At 31.9% G+C, this 22,529-nt stretch overlaps 1 protein-coding gene across 1 annotated transcript in view; it reads right to left on the reverse strand.

Moving 5' to 3' along the window:
* Positions 1-14,593: 14,593 nt before the first annotated feature.
* Positions 14,594-22,529, reverse strand: part of prkag2b (protein kinase, AMP-activated, gamma 2 non-catalytic subunit b) — a 69,380-nt gene continuing 61,444 nt past the window's right edge. The window contains exons 13-14 of the mRNA XM_073849471.1: positions 19,331-19,424; positions 14,594-16,265 (exon numbers count right to left, since the gene is read on the reverse strand). Coding sequence (XP_073705572.1) covers positions 16,234-16,265; positions 19,331-19,424 — 126 coding nt within the window. The 3' untranslated portion in view covers positions 14,594-16,233. The remainder of the gene's footprint in view (positions 16,266-19,330; positions 19,425-22,529) is intronic.

A 22,529-nucleotide genomic window follows, 5' to 3' on the forward strand; every position in this document is an offset into this window, starting at 1 on the left:
TAGTCAAACTCACATTTATGGTGATTTACTGGTGCTAAAACAATAGATTGAACTGCACAAATTATGCCTACACTCTTAAAAATAAAGGCTCCAAAAGGGAGGCCATAGAAGAACCATTTTTGGTTCCCAAAAGAACCTTTTAGTGAACAGTTTTTTAAATAACCATTTTGAAGAACATTTTAAAAACCTTTTTCCAACATAAAGAAACTTTCCTGCTTGGAAAAGGTTCCATGGATGTTCAAGGTTCAAGGTGGGGGGAAGAAATTGTAAAAATTAATACTTTGATGATAAAGACATTTATAATGTTTATAAGATTTCTATTTCACATAAATGCTGTTCTTCTGAACTTTCTAATCATTAAAAAAAAAACCTGAAAAAAAGCTGTTTTCAACATGAAGAGAAATCAGAATATTAGAATGATTTCTAAAGGATCATGTGACTGGAGTAATTGTGCTAAAATTAAGCTTTGATATCACATGAATAAATTACATTTTAAAATACATTCAAATAGAAAACTGTAATTTTAAATAATAAAAATATTACACATTTTTTCTGTTTTTGCTGTACTTCATATTAAATAAACGCAGGCTTGGTGAGCAGAAGAGACTTCTTTAAAAACATTAAAAACAAAAAACTTTTACTGGTATTGTAAATGTTGTTCTTTTAAACTTTATATTCATCAAAGAATCCTGAAAAAAAATATTTAAAATTGATTTCTGAAGGATCATGTGATGCTGAAGACTGGAGCTGAACGAAAACGTTGTTTTAAATGCTAAAAATATTACTGCATTTTTTATCAAATACATGCAGCCTTGTTTTAACATTTTTTGAAGCATATACCAAAATATAAAGCACACTTCCCTCCACAGTTCTTATTTCTGTAATGTAACTATTTAAACAAAGTACACATTGCACACACACAAACACACATTATTTAGGGTGAAATATGGGACATGCTTTCACAAAAGTCCAGATTTTTCATTACCATTTCATTTCCAAAGCATCATGTTCAGGAATCAGTATAAAGTGGAAATCTGCAGTGGAAATCCATTCTGTGTTCCTTGGATTTGGTGTTTACAGTTACATGTGCAATCTTCCCGACGTCTGTTCCCAAAACAGCATTCTAAGACATAATCCTGCCACATGTTCAAAGGATTGCCTCGCAGGAAATGAAAGGTTTAGGTGCAAAAGCTATGGACAAGAGCAACTGTAAACAGTGTGTGTGCCATGGAGTCAGCTTTGGTGCTTTTGCATCGGTCGCCTATGGGTTCACGTGGAGCCACAATGAAACTTTGAAACAACTTTTTTCCCAGAAGACGACGGTTTATTAAATGTTTGCTCGCACTGATGTAGAATCAGAGGTCATGCGCTGCATCGTTCCCTACGATCTCCTCTACAGACAGTGGCGCTGTATGGGGTGCTAATAAACATTGAAGAAGTGGGTGCCCTCTTACATCCGGAACCAGTCAATGTTACTTGTTATCTGACTTTATGGATGTATGTGCATTTTATAATGTGATAATGTCTAAAACACACACAGTATTTTAATCGGTGGTTGATAGATGCAAATCAACCCTATCTAGCAAAGCAGAAGAACAGGCTACTCGTGTAAAAGGAACTTACTAGCTACATGTCTGTGTGTGGTAGCGTGGTCAACAACAACTAAACTTGTCTGAAAGGATTGAAGCTTTATGTAAAACAAGTTGGCTTTCAAAACAAACGGTTTAGTGTCATAAACAGATGCTGTTTGTCTCTCGTTTACAGCTGCGATGCTCTCTGACACTAATATTCAGATTCAGATTCATTTTTATTTCAACTATTTATTTTTAGGTACCTTAAAGCATTCGTCCAGCTGCATCTTCGGAAGATCATTTATAGTTTATTTCCTTTTTAAAATGTTAGATTTTATGAACGATTTGGAGCCACATATGATCCTAATTTGCTGAATCAGTGCTGCTTTATGTAAAGATTAGAAATTCTATAAATCATAATATAATTGCCTGTTCTGTGTGGCGATGTCATGAATATTAATTCTTAATTTCATGTAGTCATTTCCACTGTTTCTGTAGTTGTATGAAAATCCATGACGAAACTTTTTTTTTTTTTTCTTGTCTAACATCCTAACTGGAGCCCAATGAAAATCATTCTGTTACTGTATTTTCACTAGTGACAAGTCAATTTTAACATGTCAAAACAATGATTAAGATTACATTAAGATGATTCATTATTATTAAGATTACATTTTGGAAACTTGAGTGTGTGTGTGAGCATATATGTGACCCTGGACCACAAAACCAGTCATAAGGTTAAATTTTACAAAACTGAGATGTATACATCATATGAAAGCTCAATAAATAAGCTTTCTGTTGATGTATGGTTTGTTAGGATAGGACAATATTTGGCCGAGATACAACTATTTGAAAATCTGGAATCTGAGGGTGCAAAAAAATCAAAATACTGAGAAAATCACCTTTAAAGTTGTCCAAATTAAGTTCTTAACAATGCATATTACTAATCAAAAATTACATTTTGATATATTTACAGTAGAAATTTTACAAAAAATCTTCATGGAACATGGTCTTTACTTAATTTCCTAATGATTTTTGGCATAAAAGAAAAATCAATAATTTTGACCCATACAATGTATTTTTGGCTATTGCTACAAATATACCCCAGCGACTTAAGACTGGTTTTGTGGTCCAGGGTCACATATATACTACCAGTCAAGATTCTGCTGCTCACCAAGCCTGCATTTATTTGATCCAAAGTACAGCAAAAACAGTACAATTTTGAAAAATTTTTACTATTAAAAATAACTTATCTATTTGAATATATTTTAAAATGTAATTTATTCATGTGATTTCCTCAGATTTGTTGCTCAAAAACATAATTATTATTATGTTAAAAACACCTGAATAATTTTAAGGTTTCTTTGATGAATAGAAAGATCAGAAGAAAATAATTCAATTTTTTTATCTGAAAAATGCTTGTAACATTATAAATATCTTTATTATCACTTGTGATCAATTAAAAGCATCCTTGCTAAATAAAAGTATTAATTTCTGTGATTTTTCACAAAAAAATAAACTACATTTTAAAATATATTCAAATAGAAAGCAGTTATTTTAAATAGTAAAAATATTTTACAATATTACTGATTTTGCTGTATTTGGAAAATTCTTTAAAAAAAAAAAACTTTAAAAATCTTACTGTACAAAAATGTTTGACAGGTTATATACATATACACACACACACACCTTTTTTTAAACACTTAACCGCAAAACATTTTCTTAATTTGTAATTTTTCCCCATTTTCTGAATACAAATAATTAAAACAAGCTAAATTTACTGGAGAAGCAAAAATATGTAAATATAAAATAACATATTCTTAAAGCTATAGCATTTTTTTGGTAATATGTAACAATTTAATAAAGGATGTGTTCAAAACAAGAAACTTAAAACTTATATTTTATATATTTTATAAAAACAGGTCTCAAGAACTTACACATTTTTGCTTTAAGTAATTTTTTATTTTTACTGGGAAACAAAAACACTGATTAATTGTTTAACAAACACTTCAACACTACAAGAAGTATGCAAATAGCTTTCTCATGAAATGTCTCATTTCAGTTCATGGTTAAATCATGTTCGTTGAGTCAATCGGCTAAGGTGAATTTTACTAAAGCCGACATGTTAAAATTGAGCTTTCGCTTGAGAAAATACTGTATGTCTTTTGAACATGTCTTTTAGTTTGACGTTTGGAAAGCTATGTAATTTATATAAATTTATAAATATATATAAATATATTCTGTATAAATGGACTTTTTCTTGCACTGATATATTTGAGTGCGTTCAAGCAGAAGAATTCTATTAGTCTATTAACGAATGCATCATTCACTAGGCTGTATTGAACTTTAGGTGACATCTCTTTCATGAGCACCCATACACATTGAAACATAAAGGTGAAAAAGGTCAGATTTCACAATGTACAGTAGACATAAAATACATGTCTGTTTCTGAATGATCCTGTATTGTGTTGTTGTTACACCTGGAGCGATTTCACTGAAGAAAAGCTGCTATACTCTGTGATAGCAATGCACAGGACACACAAAGTCGCCGTGCTGTTGTGTTTGATCATGTGGCACTGCTTGAATAAGCTACTAGAGTCTAGAATCCCTCTGTCCCTGCCAAACAAATTAAGATTCAATAAAACGAATTTAAGACGCTTTTGCCTCCGTGAAATAACTGATTTACGCTGAGATTTCTGTGAGGTGATTCAAAAACACATCAGAAGGCAGCGTGTCGCAGTCACAGTCTTTAAGGGAAGATACACACAGAAGGTACGACGGCCCAAGCGCTGGGGGCGTTATTTGTTCAGCGCGTCCCCTCGACTTCAAAGACGTCCCAGAGCACGTCACATCTCCAATCCCTCATCCCACTAAATGCCATGCGTGTAAAAATGAGTCCCGCAGGCCAGCTTTCACTTCGCACTCAATCTCTCTCCTCACACGCGCTTTCTTTTTCTCCAGCTCGTGGCGTTCTTCAAAAAGACGCCACTGAATCTGTGAAAAGCATGATGCGGTAAAATGAATGGTGACTGAGAGCACGACAGACAAGACAGACTGAGACAGAGAGACAGTTCCCCGAGGAGCGAGGAGTTCATCCCGCTTGAACCAACCTCCGTCCCCTGAGCACTAGCTCTCCCTTTCTCTCTGACTTCATGCATATGGAAGACACGACATGCTTTGACTGGAAAAAGAATTGAAAATCACAGCCAGATGCTGATGTGAGCCACATGCCAATAGCTGTGCTAGTTTTAGACAGAACCATCAATATTTGGATTAACCTAAATGTAATGTTTTGCTGTGGGAATATTTTACCTGCTTATGTAGCAGGTCTGAAAAGGTCACAGACAGCAGGGAATATCAATACTAACCACTGTGCGTTATTCCCTTTGGCAGAGACTGTATTCACAGTATAGATGTAATATGTATTCATTTTAATGTAACGATAATAACTATTAATAGAAATGATCAAATACAGTTGAAGTCAGAAGTTTACATACACCTTATGTACACCTTACAGCTTATTTAGTACTGACTGAATAAGATATTTCACATAAAAGGTGTTTACATATAGTCAATAAGAAAAAATGTAGATGAATTTATAAAAAATTACCCTTTTCAAAAGTTTACATACACTTGATTCTTAATACTGTGTTGTTACCTGAATGATCCACAGCTGTGTTTTTTTGTTTAGTGATAGTTGTTCATGAGTCATTGTTTGTCCTGATCAGTTAAAATGCCTGCTGTTCTTCATAAAAATCCTTCAGGTCCCACAATTTTTTTGGTTTTTCAGCATTTTTGTATATTTGAACCCTTTCCAACAATGACTGTATGATTTTGAGATCACAAAACTGAGGGACTCATATGCAACTATTACAGAAGCTTCGAACGCTCACTGATGCTCCGGAAGGAAACACGATGCATTAAGAACCGGGGGTGAAGACTTTTGGAATTTGAAGATCAAGGTAAAAATGTAACTTATTTTGTCTTCTGGGAAACATGGAAGTATCTTCTGTAGCTTCTGAAGGGCAGTACTAAATGAAAAAAAAAATATATATATATATGATATTTAGACGAAATAAGAAAAATGAACACATTTTCATTTATTTCAAAAGTTTTCACCCCCCGGCTCTTAATGCATTGTTTTTCCTTCTGGAGCATCTGTGAGCATTTGAACCTTCTACAATAGTTACAAATGAGTCCCTCAGTTGTCCTCAGTGTGAAAAGATGGATCTTAAAATCATACAGTCAATGCTGGAAAGGTTTCAAATAAACAAAAATGCTGAAAAACCACAAAGGATTTTTTTGGAAGAACAGCAGGCAATTTAACTGTTTAGGACAAACAAGGGAGTCATGAACAACCATCACTAAAAAATAACAAACAAACAAACAAAAAACAGCTGTGGATCATTCAGGTAACAACACAGTATTAAGAATCAAGTGTATGTAAACTTTTGAAATGGGTCATTTTTATAAATTCAACTATTATTTTCTCTTGTGGACTATATGTAAATGTCTATGTCTAATATTGTATTCAAGTCAATGCTAAATATAAAAATAACTTGCATTTTGTCTGATCCCTCTTATTTTGCTAAAATAATTACCATTTTGCAGATTATGCAAGGTGTATGTAAACTTTTGACTTCAACTGTAAGTATTATCTAATATTATTAATTATCAAAGGACCAATATTGTTTTGGACCCCATTGACTTTCATTGTAGTCAGAAACAATCAAAACATTCTTCCAAATATGAGTAAATTATGATATGCATGTTTTTTTTCTTTCTTTGGTTGACAATCTACTTTAAGGTCCACTTTCATTAAAATGTTATTTCATTATGCAAATTAGTATTTTATTATGCAAAAGTGCCATTGTGCTAGAAAATCAGGTAACAGTAATATGGACAGGCCATGCAGTAACTACTAAACCCCAGTATTATTCTTGCAACTCAAAGAGAAGAGCATTGTGCTAGCAACATCAAGGGTTTGATTGCCCCCCAAAAATCTTGAATGCAGTGCAAGTTTCTGTGGATAAAACTCTCTGCCAAATGCTTAATATAAATTTAAATGCGCTGACCAATCAGCGCTTAGGACCTATATGCACCTAAATGATGTACAGTTCAAATAGTCAAATAAATACTGTAAAAGGGAAGAGAACAGCTTCTCAAATCGTTTGGTTTTGACATTAAATGCTGCACATCTAAACCACAGTTAAACAGTTTTGGCGCTTGTCAAATTAGGTAGATTCCAACATGGACACGTTGCATGATATGAAACAATGAAAACCTAGACAATTTAAGGTCAGAATAAAATAAAAATACATCCCAGACGACATTAAATACAGGTTCACTTGCAGCAGGGATAAACATGGTTTGTGCTGACAGTACTCTGTTTTGCAAAATGAATTACGGGCTGCTGAGAGCACAAAGCCATTGAGATTGAAGAGACAGTCATATTAATAATTCTGTTGGGCCTGCAGTTTGCGGTCATATAGTCAACACACTTATATAAGCAAGTCTGGGTACTGTGTTTGGTGCTGGTTCACTACTCAATGTCCAAAATATGAAGATGTCCACAAAAAATAAAGAGTTTAGAACTGCTTCTGTTAGCCTTAAAAAAGCAGATTTTTCTTTAAGCGCTTAAAGATTTAAATTACATGCATTAATCTAACCAAGTAGAAAATGAAATAATCATCATTCTCTCAGAATGACTTTACATAGTATGTGATTAAGCAGTGCAGCATGAGAATGTCAAACAGCTGAGGAGAGTGTCCCCTAGTGGACATTACAAATAAAACCCAAAATACTGTCCACTACTGTGGAAAATGTGAGCTAAGATTACTAACATTCAAATAAACAGCATCAGTGAGTGTAAAATTCTTTGAATCCTTGGCAGGTATGACTGTAATGCACGTCATTTTCTCTTGCCATTTTGTTAATTACGCATTTTAACAAGTATGCATTTTTCTAATGAATAAAAAGTACAACAATTAAATCATTAACATGAAAGAATCACTAACTGTAATGCATTTCTAATTTTCATTTACGTTGAAACACTAAAATTATTACGTGGAAATAAATTAAAACTGAAATAAAAATGTAAAAAAAAAAAAAAAAAATTGTAAGAGTGACAAAAAGTGCATAAGAAAAAAAAATACAATTAAAATATCAGATACAAAAATGTACACTTATTTCAGTTAGTCACTAAGATGACATTATTCAACTTTATTTATGTTGAAACACTAAAATTATTACGTGGAAATAAATTAAAACTGAAATAAAAATGTAAAAAAAAAAAAAATTGTAAGAGTGACAAAAAGTGCATAAGAAAAAAAAATACAATTAAAATATCAGATACAAAAATGTACACTTATTTCAGTTAGTCACTAAGATGACATTATTCAACTTTATTTATGTTGAAACACTAAAATTATTAAGTGGAAAAAAATTAAAACTGAAATAAAAATGTAAAAAATATTGTAGTAATGACAAAAAGTATGTAAAAAAAAAGTAAAAAAATAAAATAAAATATCGCAATAGTGACAAAAAGTGCGTAAGACAATTAAAATAAAACTACAATTGAAATATCAGATGGAAAAACGTACACTTATTTTATATACTTGCTAAGATGACATTTTTTATTTTTATTTAAGTTGAAACACTAAAATTATTAAGTGGAAATAAATTAAAACTGAAATAAAAATGTAAAAAATATTGTAGTAATGACAAAAAGTATGTAAAAAAATGTAAAAAAAAACAAAAACAAAAAAAACTAAAATTACAATATCAGATGGAAAAATGTACACTTATTTCAGTTAGTCACTAAGATGACATTTTTCATTTTTATGTATGTTGAAACACTAAAATCACTAAGTGGAAATAAAAAAAATAATTTCAAAATATTGTAATAGTGACAAAAAGTGCATAAGAAAATGACAAAAAAAATACAATTAAAATATCAGATGGAAAAACGTACACGTATTTCAGTTAGTCACTAAGATAACATCACTAAAATTATTAAGTGGAAATAAATTAAAACGGAAATAAAAATGTAAAAAAATATTGTAGTAATGACAAAAAGTGCGTAAGAAAATTACATAAAAACTACAATTAAAATATCAGATGGAAAAACTTACACTTATTTCAGTTAGTCACTAAGATGACATTTCTCATTTTTAACAAATGTAAAAAATACTGTAATAATGAAAAAAGTGCATAAGAAAATAACAAAAAGTACAATTACAATATCAGATGGTAAAACACTTATTTCAGTTAGTTGCCAAGATGACATTTCTCATTTTTATTTATGTTGAAACACTAAAATTACTAAGTGGAAATAAATTAAAACTGAAATAAAAATGTAAAAAAAAAAAAAAAAAAAATTGTAAGAGTGACAAAAAGTGCATAAGAAAAAAAAAATACAATTAAAATATCAGATACAAAAATGTACACTTATTTCAGTTAGTCACTAAGATGACATTATTCAACTTTATTTATGTTGAAACACTAAAATTATTAAGTGGAAAAAAATTAAAACTGAAATAAAAATGTAAAAAATATTGTAGTAATGACAAAAAGTATGTAAAAAAAAAAAGTAAAAAAATAAAATAAAATATCGCAATAGTGACAAAAAGTGCGTAAGACAATTAAAATAAAACTACAATTGAAATATCAGATGGAAAAACGTACACTTATTTTATATACTTGCTAAGATGACATTTTTTATTTTTATTTAAGTTGAAACACTAAAATTATTAAGTGGAAATAAATTAAAACTGAAATAAAAATGTAAAAAATATTGTAGTAATGACAAAAAGTATGTAAAAAAAATAAATAAATAAATAAAATAAAATTACAATATCAGATGGAAAAATGTACACTTATTTCAGTTAGGCACTAAGATGACATTTTTCATTTTTATTTATGTTGAAACACTAAAATCGCTAAGTGGAAATAAAAAAAATAAAAAAAAATCATTTCAAAATATTGTAATAGTGACAAAAAGTGCATAAGAAAATGACAAAAAAAATACAATTAAAATATCAGATGGAAAAACGTACACGTATTTCAGTTAGTCACTAAGATAACATCACTAAAATTATTAAGTGGAAATAAATTAAAACGGAAATAAAAATTTAAAAAAATATTGTAGTAATGACAAAAAGTGCGTAAGAAAATTACATAAAAACTACAATTAAAATATCAGATGGAAAAACTTACACTTATTTCAGTTAGTCGCTAAGATGACATTTCTCATTTTTAACAAATGTAAAAAATACTGTAATAAAGAAAAAAGTGCATAAGAAAATAACAAAAAGTACAATTACAATATCAGATGGCAAAACACTTATTTCAGTTAGTTGCCAAGATGACATTTCTCATTTTTATTTATGTTGAAACACTAAAATTACTAATTAAAAATGAAATAAAAATGTAAAAAAATATATTGTAGTAATGACAAAGTGCATAATAAAATTACAAAAAAAAAAAAAAAAAAAAAACTACAAATAAAATATCAGATAGAAAAACGTACACTTCTTTCGCTAAGATGACATTTCTCATTTTTATTTATGTTGAAACACTAAAATTACTACGTGGAAATAAAATAAATTAAAACTGAAATCATTTCAAAATGTTGTAATAGTGACAAAAAGTGCATAAGAAAATGACAAAAAAAAAAAAATTAAATATCAGATGGAAAAACTTACATGTATTTCAGTTAGCCACTAAGATGAGATTTCTCATTTTTATTTATGTTGAAACACTAAAATTATTAAGTGGAAATAAATGAAAACGGAAATAAAAATGTAAAAAAATATTGTAGTAATGACAAAAAACTGTGTAAGAAAATTACTACAATTAAAATGGAAAAAGTAACACTTGTTTCAGTTAGTCGCTAAGATGACATTTCTCATTTTTATTCATGTTGAAATAAAATACATTAAAACTGAAATGATTTCAAAATATTGTAATAGTGACAAGTGGTGTTACTGTTTCCATTAAATAACATTATGATTTTAATAAACTATTAGTAAATTTTGGAATCAACTAAGATTTACATATTCTTTTTCATTGTTAGTTTATGTTAACTAATATAGTTAACTCATGTTAACAAATAGAACCTTATTTTAAAGTGCAATCCTGTTTCCTATTACATTTAATTAGGGGTAAAACCAAAACTGCACTGCAGCATATGGTACATTAGTATCTACAGACTAACAAACTTAATATAGCATGAAGATTTAATGTTTGATTGATGAGTTTAGTTTTTGATAAATTAGTCACAGCAATTGTAGAATGGCCCCTGTAAAGACTAGATTAAAGAGAGATTGCCTATTTAACTTTTTCAGTCTTCACTGGTTTTACTCATCCATCATTTCTATTGCCAAGCATGTTGTACTCTGAAGGACTAGCCAGAGAGCAGAGCCAGTGCCATGCTGCTAATTGTCAATTTGTCATCAGCCTTCAACACAATGCCTCCTGCTGGAAACAAACCTAAAACACACTCTTGGATCAGACCAAATGCTGTGGATCATGGATTCCCACCAAGAGCCTTCACTGATGGCTGATTGTTTCTGGCAGGCGATGCAAAATGATCTTTGACTTACATGAAGGAAGGATCCAAGCTATAATCAGGGAAAAAACACTCGAGGGTGGGTTTAAACAATTACCCTAGAACCACCAGAACTGAGTTCTTAAAGGATTAGTTAACTTCCAGAATAAACATTTCCTGATGATTTACTCACCCCCATGTGATTCAAGATGTTCTTTCTGTCTTCAGTCGAAAAGAGATTTCATTTTTGGAAAACATTCCAGGATTTTCTCCATATAGTGGACTTGGGGATCAGCGGGTTGAAGGTGCAAATTGCAGTTTCAAAGGACTCGATCCCAGCCAAGAAATAACAGTCTTTTCTAGTGGAACGATCAGTCATTTTCTTAAAACAATAAAAATGTACTTTTAAACCATAAATGCTTGTCTTGCATCAGCCAGACCTCACGCATTATTTAATCAAGTTGGAAAGGTCACCGTACCGACCCAGTGTTTACAAACCGAACGTGCAAAGAAAGTCAAACACCCTTTACAAAAAAGGTAAAATAACGATGTTGGACAATTTTAAAGTTGGAGGAGAGAATGAGATGGTGTTTTTCACCTTTGAGAACTGAAGCATTGACCTTTCCAACATGATTACGTAATGAGCAAAGACATGAATGCACATCGCAGAGCTAGTGCAAGACAAGCATTAGTGGTTAAAAAGTATATTCATTTTTTTTTTTAGAAAAATCATTTCACTAGATATGACTCCTATTCCTCGGCTGGGATCCCTTTGAAGCTACATTGAAACTGCAGTAGAGTGGTGGAACTATTAAGTCACTTTGTAGGCCGATCGGCTGCTAGCATCGCCCTCCACAAAAAGGCAAGGATGTTTCCATAGGCTTTTGGATTATTGAAAAAAATAAACTGTGTTCAACCATTGTTCGTGAAACTTACACGTTTTGTCCATCGAGATAATCCTCAAACAAAAATATAACTTTATGAAATTTGAAGCCTAAATACAAATGCCAGAACTAAAAAGCTAAACTTAGACTATAAACGGACTACATCGGTCGCTCGCCTTCAACGTCACCACCACCATGCTTCCGACAACCTTTTTCAAACGTATTTTTAGAAACATGTTCAGTATAAAGGATTTAATCTGTGGATGAATTTTATTCCATGTTACATTAACCTTTTCATATAAAACTGGAATAAATTCAAAACTAGAGCCAAAATAAAACTGAAATGAAATAATAATAATAAACAGTAAGGACTGAATAAACGAAACAATCATAACTAAAGCACGTATATATACATTTCGAAATAAGGTCCATTAAAAGTCAATAAGTCCTTGATTAATATGAATATTTTGATTCCAAACGAGTCTCCGCATAGTATTCAATAAAAACCAAGTGCATGAAATGATTAAATAACAGCAGAGTGAACAGGTGTTTAATTATGGTAAGATTAAATTTATTTTAGTGAATAAAGTACCATGTTTCAGCTATCATTTTGTTAGAGTGGTTACACAAAATGTTATTTTATCCGTGCTTCTAGAAAATCCTCAATCTTTCTGCTTTCTTACAGCTTCATGTGGCCATGAACATTTAGTTTTAAGGTGGCTTCAAGTACTAGGCATCAGTAAAGTACGTTTCACCTGCCTATAAATGTGGTGTTTACATAGAATAATAGTCAAATTAATTTACCTCATGGTATGAACCCAGAGTCTCCGCTGGTTACATCAGTAATTAAACAAGAATCTTCCATACAAAACTATTAGTTGCAGTTTGGGGCAAAGCAAAACAAACAAAAAACACTGTCTAAAGATAATATAAAACACGGGAAACTAACTTGAATTGGTTAATCTACAATTAATTGTACTACATATTATACTACATTTAGAAAACATTATCAACTGTTCTGCGTGATGACGTTTAATGTCTCCGACAGCGCCTGTAGTCCCATTTAGCAACCGTCTTTTTTTTAAAGAAACATAACAGTTTTAAAAAAAAAATCACGAGTGGGGTGTAACTAGGGATGCAACTAACGATTATTTTGATAATCGATTAGTTGGCCGATTATTATTATTATTATTTTCTTTTCGACTAATCGGTTAGTGCGTGAGCGCGCTTTCCGAAACTTGAAAGTGTGTATTTGGCACAGAAATACGTCCAAATCGTTTTTTTAAACTTTGGCCATGATTAGCATGAGAATCCAACTCTTTAACAGTGTAAATAACAACATGAAACCTAACCCTACCCCCCCCCCCCCCCCTTAAAAAATGACAAGTTAAAAAATACAAAGTTTTTCAAAACTATAAATTAATTGAATCAATTGCTCCTGCTGATTAAAACAGTATAAATGAAATGAAAATTCAGCTCAATTTGGCATAATAAAACCTTTTACAAATCAACCGTGAATGTTTTCATGGAAGTGCAGTCTTTTAGATGTATTCTATTGAAATGCCATTAAATATATCATTATTAGGCATCTCCCAAACTAATAACACAATCTCTCAAGTAACTTGGCAGTTTGATAGAAACCACTGATTCAAAACTAAAGATTAGCAAATGTTTCTAAGCATCAAAGCAGCATTTCGAAAAAAGCCCCATTTATATCAGAGAGGAAAAGCTACTTTCATACAGGCGTTTAAATTTGTATTTGTTATGTTTATCAAACAACAAAAAATTCTGGATTCTGCCTCTATTTACTGCTTAGCAAAAAATAGTCTTTTTGTGAGCGCCATGTCACAGTTTTACCCTATGTTACAGCAGCACATCTGGCATATGAGTAAAAGCTGGCTTGGGAGTGTGATAAACAACAGTTCAATAGTAAATGCTGAGCAACTTACATTTTATAGCCATTGGACCAGCGATGCCAAAGCGAATCAATCCAAACAAACACAGCTGTGGTGTTTCGTTCCTGAAGGAGTCACTCTTGTTTTTGAAAGAATTGGTTAAGTGAATGATTCATTGATAGACACTTACTTGTCGCCACCTACCGGTACAACGATGTGACACTGAAAAATCAGCACTAAAGCTGTAATACACATAGAATACAATTCAATAAAATCTAAATTAAACTAAATTTATATACAGTTCAGCTCAAAAGTTTACATACACCTTGCACATAGTTCACAAGAGAAAATAATAGTTGAATTCAGAAAAATGGCCCTGTTCAAAAGTTTACATACACTTGATTCTTAATACTGTGTTGTTACATGAATAAACCACAGCTGTGTTTTTTTGATGTAAACATATTTTATGTGGAATTTCTTTTTCAGGTCAGTAATAAATAAAAAAATAACATGCATTTTGTATACCTATTAATTTGGTAAAATAATTAACATTTTGCAGATTCTGCAAGGTGTACGTAAACTTTTGACTCCAACTATATATTCTAGATTTTGTTTGTACCCTAATTCAAAGTCATACTCTCTCCAGACTAAACCATATGTCAGGAATGTGTGCACAATAAAAATCTCAGACAAATATTAATGCATTCTCAATATATTTTAGCTCAACCACATAAAAAATAAAATATAGTGTCATTTCGGTGTACAAAAATGTACATTTCTTTCTCTCTGGACCTAACGGTCTTAACTTTTTCATTTCACTGACAGCAGTTACAATGATGAAAAAATGCAATCAAACAATACATGATTTATCAGTTCTGAACCCATTACATGGCATGTTGTATTTACAGTAGCTCAGCATGTCACTGGGGTGCAAAGATGCGTGGCTTTTTTGCAGCTGCAAGCTTTTGACATTCATGCTCATTTTAGTGCATAAGACAGGTAGTGCACACGATTTTCCACACCAGCCAAACACTACAGACAGTCATGATAGAAAAATAAGGCTCTGTATATATAGTCACTTTTCATAACATTCTTTGTTCCAGTAAAAACACAATCCATGACGGTCAGTGCGTCTGCAGTGTGGTAGTACATTCATTTTTCCACCGACAGCTAACAGGATGAAAACACAATTCTTATTCAGTAGACATTTTGGACTGATAGGCCAGCGTTGACAGGCAAAATCAATCATTTTTAAGATGAATCTCATTAAACTTGTCAAAAATGTGTCTGGGTCATATCATACATTAACACTTCAAAATTTAAAGAAACAAAAGGCACAGTTTTTATTTTCATTTTCATTCATTTTGTTAATATTATTATTTATACATTATAGAATCAATAATAATTAATAAAACGTATATATTATAGTACTTGTTCTATTATCTAATTCATGCAGAATAAAAAAAAAAGAAAATTACATTATTTTCATGACAACTATATAATATTAAATTACTAAAAATAGCAATATTTCTAGGAGTTATTCTCATTAGTCATTATTTAAAACCATAAGTAACATACCTTTTTTTTAATGCTGCATAAATTACAGAAGATAAAGTAATACTATAATATATACACATTTTATTATTTATTCAATATCTAAATAATAATAATTATAGTATTAAAAGATCAAAATTTGCAGGGAAGTATGCTTAACTTTCATGAAAAATTTTGTATATAGTTTTTACTTTTAATTTCGGGATGAAATGCAACCTCAAAGAGAGTGGGAGAAAACAAATGGCCAGATGTCTACAGAGTCTACCATGTTCTTTGAACCAACAGCAATTTGCACTACATCTATGGGTCTCTTCTAACCTTTACAATCAGCTCTCACTGAGGTCTTCACTTGAGGCAAATTTCCACTTTCGACACTCAGCCAAGAGTGGATTACAGTGCCTGATGATATAACGCAGACCCAGCTAGAAGACAAAAGGAGACTTCCTCCCCGTGCCTGATTTAGCTCTGTCAGTGAGCACCTCTAAAACCAGCAGCACCACCAGGCAAACATGCCCAGCTTTTAAAGCAGTGTACAGTATAGCGGCGGGTTCTCACGACTGGCCCACCATAAACGTGTCCGTCAATGTGTGCGTTACAATCCGTTCCTTCAGCGGAAGATTCAAACAGTTTCTTTCAGTCCGACACAATTTCCAGCCCTTAAATGAGGATCTAAAAAGCTTCCAGCTGTCCTCTTCACTGAATCCCGTCAGGAATGCCGGCTGGACTTTTTTAGGATCTCAGAACTTCTTGTACTTCTCTTTCACCTCCAAAATGCTTTCTTGTCATTCAGTCACACTGTCCCTTCTGCGTTCTCCTGTGGGGTAAATCATGAAGAAAATCTGTCAATCAGTGCTCTTTTTTAATACGACACACACTTTGGCAACATCACATGAAGAAAGCTTTAAAAGAGACTCATACTTTGAACCTCTCAACAACAAATCTGTAAGTACAGACAAATCACTAAGCAGAACACAAATTAGCTCAAATCTAAAATACGAACTGGTTACAATGTGGTTTCTACTTCTTATTTTTGATAAACTGTCATGCATTTTTTTCATAATTACTGTAAAAAGTTTTTTTTTTTAAAGAATTTTTGTGAATTTGAATTCTAAGCATTTAAATATTTAATACAGATGAAGGAAACAAGAAAAATGGCCATTCAATAATACATTTCCATGACTGACCTATGACTTGAGAGTTTATTAATGTCCTTGACGGTTTTCAATTGCGTAAGTATCACGGAAATTAATACAATGATTTCCTTGACTTTCCTGTTATTTCTTATTATTTTTTTTTTAATTATTACTTTCCTGTGGGTTTTTATAATATTTAGTACTTTCATGAATTTTCCGTGACCTTTTACCTTAGTATTGATTTCCATGACTTTCATGTGATTTTTTAAATAGTTTTAATTATTTTCATGAATTTTCTGTGACTTTTGATTTCCATAACTTTCCGGTAGTTTTTTATAATTGTAAGCATTTTAAAAAATGTTCTGTGACTTTTAACCTTAGTATTGATTGCCATGACTTTCCTGTAATTTTAATTATTTTCATGAATTTTCTGACTTTTTACCTTAGTATTTTATTTCCATGACCTTCCTGTAATTTTTTTTTGATCATTTTAATAATTTTCATGAATTTTCTGTGACGTTTTACCTTAGTATTTATTTTCATGACTTTCCTGTGATTTTTAAAATAATTTTAATTATTTTCATGAATTTTCTGTGACTTTTAACATCAGTATTGATTTCTATGGAAGTCCGTTTCCGCCACAAAATAAAAAAAGGTTATTGCGCCTTTTATCTTACAATTCAGACTTTTTTTTTCAGAATTGTGAAATATACACTGGAAATTGCAAGTTATAAAGTCAGAATTGCGACTATAAACTCACAACTGTGAGAAAAAAAAATGTCAGAATTGTGAGATAAATGTTGCAATTGCGAGTAATAAAATCAGAACTGTGACTTTATATCTCGCAGTTTTGAAAAATAGATTCGCAATTGCATGATATAAACTCATAATTGCGAGAAAGAAAGAATTGTGTGATATAAACAAGCAAAATCTGTGAATGTATCAGTCTTTTTTTCTCCTCAGAAATGGACTTTATAACCCACAACTGAGTTCATATCGTACAATTTTGAGGAAAAAGGTCAGACTTTAATTCTAGCAATCTGTGACTTTTAACTTAGTATATATTTCCATGACCTTCCTGTAATATTTTTTTATCATTTTAATAATTTTCATGAATTTTCTGTGACGTTTTACCTTAGTATTTATTTTCATGACTTTCCTGCAATTTTTTAAAATATTTTTAATTATTTTCATGAATTTTCTGTGACTTTTAACATCAGTATTGATTTCTATGGAAGTCCGTTTCCGCCACAAAATAAAAAAAAGGTTATTGCGCCTTTTATCTTACAATTCAGACTTTTTTTTTTTCAGAATTGTGAAATATACACTGGAAATTGCAAGTTATAAAGTCAGAATTGCGACTATAAACTCGCAACTGTGAGAAAAAAAAATGTCAGAATTGTGAGATAAATGTTGCAATTGCGAGTAATAAAATCAGAACTGTGACTTTATATCTCGCAGTTCTGAGAAAAAAATTCGCAATTGCATGATATAAACTCATAATTGCGAGAAAGAAAGAATTGTGTGATATAAACAAGCAAATTCTGTGAATGTATCAGTCTTTTTTTCTCCTCAGAAATGGACTTTATAACCCACAACTGAGTTTATATCGTACAATTTTGAGGAAAAAGGTCAGACTTTATTTCTCGTAATCTGTGACTTTTAACTTAATATTGATTTCCATGACTTTCCTGTGTTTTTTTTTTTATTTTTTTATAATTTTGATTATTTTCAAGAATTTTTCAGTGACTTTTTACCTTAGTATTGATTTCCACGACTTTCTTGTTTTTTATCATTTTAATTATTTAAATGAATTTTCTGACTTTTTTACCTTAGCATTAATTTCTTTGACTTTCCTGTTACTTTTTACAATTTTAATTTATTTCCATGAATTTCTGGTGACTTTTTACATTACTACTGATTTTCAAGACTTTCCTGTAGTTTTTTAGTTGTATTATTTCCATGAATTTTCGGTGACTTCTTATAATATCCTTGACTTTTCTGTGACTTGAAGATTTATTTTTTTTAATTAAGTTTCTGTGATTTTTAAATATTTTATTACATTTTTTATTTCCTTGACATACGATTTATATTATATTATTATTATTATATTATTTTACCATAATCTCTCCTGACCTGGAAATCATGATTCTTAAAAATTCTCTTTCCAAGTTTTTGCCCAAAATATTCCAGGTTATCCACAACCGTGGAATGCCTGTTCCAAAAACATCAAGCGATATTTCTTCTTTTTGCCTTCACAAGAGTGTTTCTTATAGCAGCTCGAAACATTAAAGACAGCATGCTGAGCAGCACGTGGGAGATGCGGTGCGTTTCATGCAGCTTTTCGCAGCAGGCTTCATAAAGGGCTCTGAGAGCACATGCTGCATTTCAATCACTATTCAACCAGACAGCTATTTCTGTCTCATATTGATTTTGTTGCTATTGACAGCCTGTCAGGTCAACTTGCAGTAATATATGAGTTGTACCAACCAAACGCTTGCAATGGTGCCATTATGATGTGTATTACTGGAATACACACCTACATCCAGCTTCATTCAGCACAACCATAACAAGCCGATCAAGCCGAGTCCAGCCTGTGAGACCGTACCTGTGCTCAGGGAGAGGGTCAGAGAGGGACACTCGAGTGGTAGATGTCCAGGGAGAGGAGAGTGGGTCCGGGGAAGAATGGAGAGGAGAGAAGGAAAGTGAAATGGAGGGTTGGATTAGGAATTCTGTGCGTCTATACCTGCGGGGGTGAGAACCAGCGCCTGCAGGATGTCTGACAGAGAGATGATGCCCTCGATGCTGGAGTTATCATCCACCACTACCAGCCTGTGCACCTGCAGGACACACGCATAACACCAACACAATTAACATGAGCACTGGGATTTTAGAAAGCAGTCAAAGGGTGTTTTCACACTTGTCATGTTTGTTTAGATTATAACGAACTCTGGTGCAATTGCTCTGTTAGTGCGGTTCATTTGAGGACGTGTGAAAACCCTGATCAGGGTTTCTGCAGATATGAACAAGTGAAATTTAAGACTTTTTAAGACCTTTTTAATACCACCTTATATGAAATTTAAGACCTAAACCTGTAATAAATATATAATAAATAGATATTATATTACATGCATACATGTAATATTTAATGTGTTTAATGTAAAAAGTAAACAAAATTTCATGGCTGTCATAAATTAAATTTATTACTACGATATACAGTGAACTTTTCATATCAGCAGATACTATTCCACACAAAATATCCCCATAAAAGTACCACTAGAAATATCTGATGTAAAAAAAAAATTGCGATCCTTGTTTGGAACTATTTTCGTTGGTGAAACAGTGGAAATATTTTGTCTAATATGTAAGTAACTACTTGACTAACTACTTGTTTATTGAGCTAAAATTAATGTAACATTTGTAATTGTGAGAATTTTCAGCAAAAAGCTCACTTGGTAAATTACTGAACTATATCATGTTATAAATAAACTATACATTTTAAATTTTTACCTCAGTGTGTTTCTCACAAATAGACCAGAATTACACTATCCATCATCAATTTCTGTTTACGTTGAATGTATTAAAATAGGAATCTTTCTTGCCTTTCTATGCTTCGCTAGTTGCTTTTGTCACTTCAGTTTTAATCAGGCGGTTTGTTCGGTCGGGCAAGAAAAAAAAAACATTTTAAAAGTATCTCGAAGGCTGGCGGTCAGCTAGCTCGACCTATATTTATTATTATTATTGATAACATTATATACAGAAAAGGGTAGTTTGACCTGTATTCTGCTACTGCGATTCTGTCTGAAGACGCAGTAACTTCCACAGAGAAAAAAAATCTACAGTTGTTAGCAACTGGCCTTAGCCAAGCCCTTATATTCATTTTTTTTTCAAGCTAAGTATTGTTAAACTTGCACTTCCTCATAGCTAAAAAGTTAAATCCATTTTACTTCTGCGGTACAATCCGAGAGAGACTCGCGCCAATAACAGAAAGCTGATTGGCTATTGCATGTTGGTCTCATTTGTAGTTTAAATACAGCAAATTATATTTGGAATAGTGAAATAAAGAACTACAACACCATGGAAACAACACAAAGAGAATTTAAATGAGAATTAGATGTAGCGTTACATGGACATCGGAAAAATAAGACCTGTGTAAAATTATTTAAGACCTAGAACAGCAAATTTAAGACTTTTTCAGGCCTTAAATTGTGATTTTTAAATTTTAGACTTTTTAAGACTTTCTAAGACCCCGCGGGAACCCTGCCTGATGCGCACTAAACAAAGGGGTGCTCCGATCAGGATTTTTGAGGTCGATCACCGGAAGCAGTATCTGACGATCCGATACCGATCTTTTAAAAGCCTTCTTTTTTTCATGAAGAAAGATTTTAAGGCATTTATTCAGTTTTTTAATTTGAGGGGTGGAGCGGAGCATTTGTTAGACATTTTTCAAAAATATATAATTATCTCACCTAAATGTTTGATCATGCAGTGCATTTTTGTTTTTAGACTTGTGCAATTATTGCACAATAGCTTACACAGAGCACAAGCTTGATTTTCACAAACACTTTTATCCATTACTTTGATTTCAAATCCAAACATTGTTATTGAAAATGCTTTTTCAGCACTGTGATTTGTTTTTTTACACAGTACAGTAATACAGTATAGTAATCTTTTATAGACGAGTTTAAACAATAAGCAACACATTATTCAATGCTTTTTACTTTTGCAATTACTTCTATATTTATATATTAAGTTGCTCAAGCAAGTGCCAAAACATTTAAACTGCTTATGTTATCACAAACATTCTAGATTAAAAATGACTATTGACAGGAACAGTTCTACTGCCTTTTCTTTTGTTTTTAAATCTTTATTACAAGCAATCCTGTTGTTAATAATGAGCTTTGTTTTCCTACCTTTGCCATATATTATTGCCTTGTTTATCAAAAATGCTCTTGTCCTTTAAACCAAGCCAAAAACCCATATGCCTTGACTGTGAAACACAGTAGACTTTAATTCTATGCATTTATGGTGTAAATATGACATTTTTGTGTCAATCCTTGTTCATATTTACCACAAACAATGCGCTGTCACTTTAATTCTGCGCGTGCAGCACAGACTCAGTGCTAAACTAAACTAACCAAAAACAGGAAGTATTGACAAGATGCAACACTATAGGGTTGTGCCGATAGACGATAGTATCGTGTATCGACGATAGTCAGAGATATCGCCTGTTGCTGATGCCTTTGACGATAGTTAGACGATTATTATTATTATCCGTCAACAAAGAACTTAACTTTAGCAATGTAGCACAGAGAGTCTGTTCTAGAATGCTTCAGAAACTTGCCGCGGTATAAACACACGCATAGAGAGGCCATGGCGCCTTAACACACCTCGTGCAGTGAGAATGGGAGATTTTCATCATACAGTACGGTGGTAGATTAACTGATTCTAAAGGGAGTGTTATATTATATTTGCATTGCAGTCATTAGGATAACAGAGGCAGTAAAACCTGGTTCAGGCTGAATTAATTACGATGTATCATAATCAGTCTGTATATAGTAAACATAAACATTCATCTCAGTAACGTCTATAGGCGTTAATTAGAATTACGATGCGATCAGATGACGCTAAACATACGCACGTGAATTACACGCGCATCACTTCTCCGCATCCAATATGAACTGAACTACAACATCACCCTCATGATAACGGTCAGACATACAGCGGTAACATTCTAGCAATATGACGGGTAAAGAAAGATTCATTCATTTACATTCTGGCACGCGCATTTACAACTCACTCACTGACGATTGCAGAGAATGAAACCGAAAGTAACTTGAACAACTCCGGCAGAACGAGAGCTCTGTACACGCACAACTTAATCATATGTCAAGAGAAAAGTCTACCTTTACAAAACGAATAAGGAATTTAGTACATAGATAATT

Source organism: Garra rufa, chromosome 10 (assembly GCF_049309525.1).
Source record: "Garra rufa chromosome 10, GarRuf1.0, whole genome shotgun sequence".
NCBI classification, from domain to species: domain Eukaryota; kingdom Metazoa; phylum Chordata; class Actinopteri; order Cypriniformes; family Cyprinidae; genus Garra; species Garra rufa.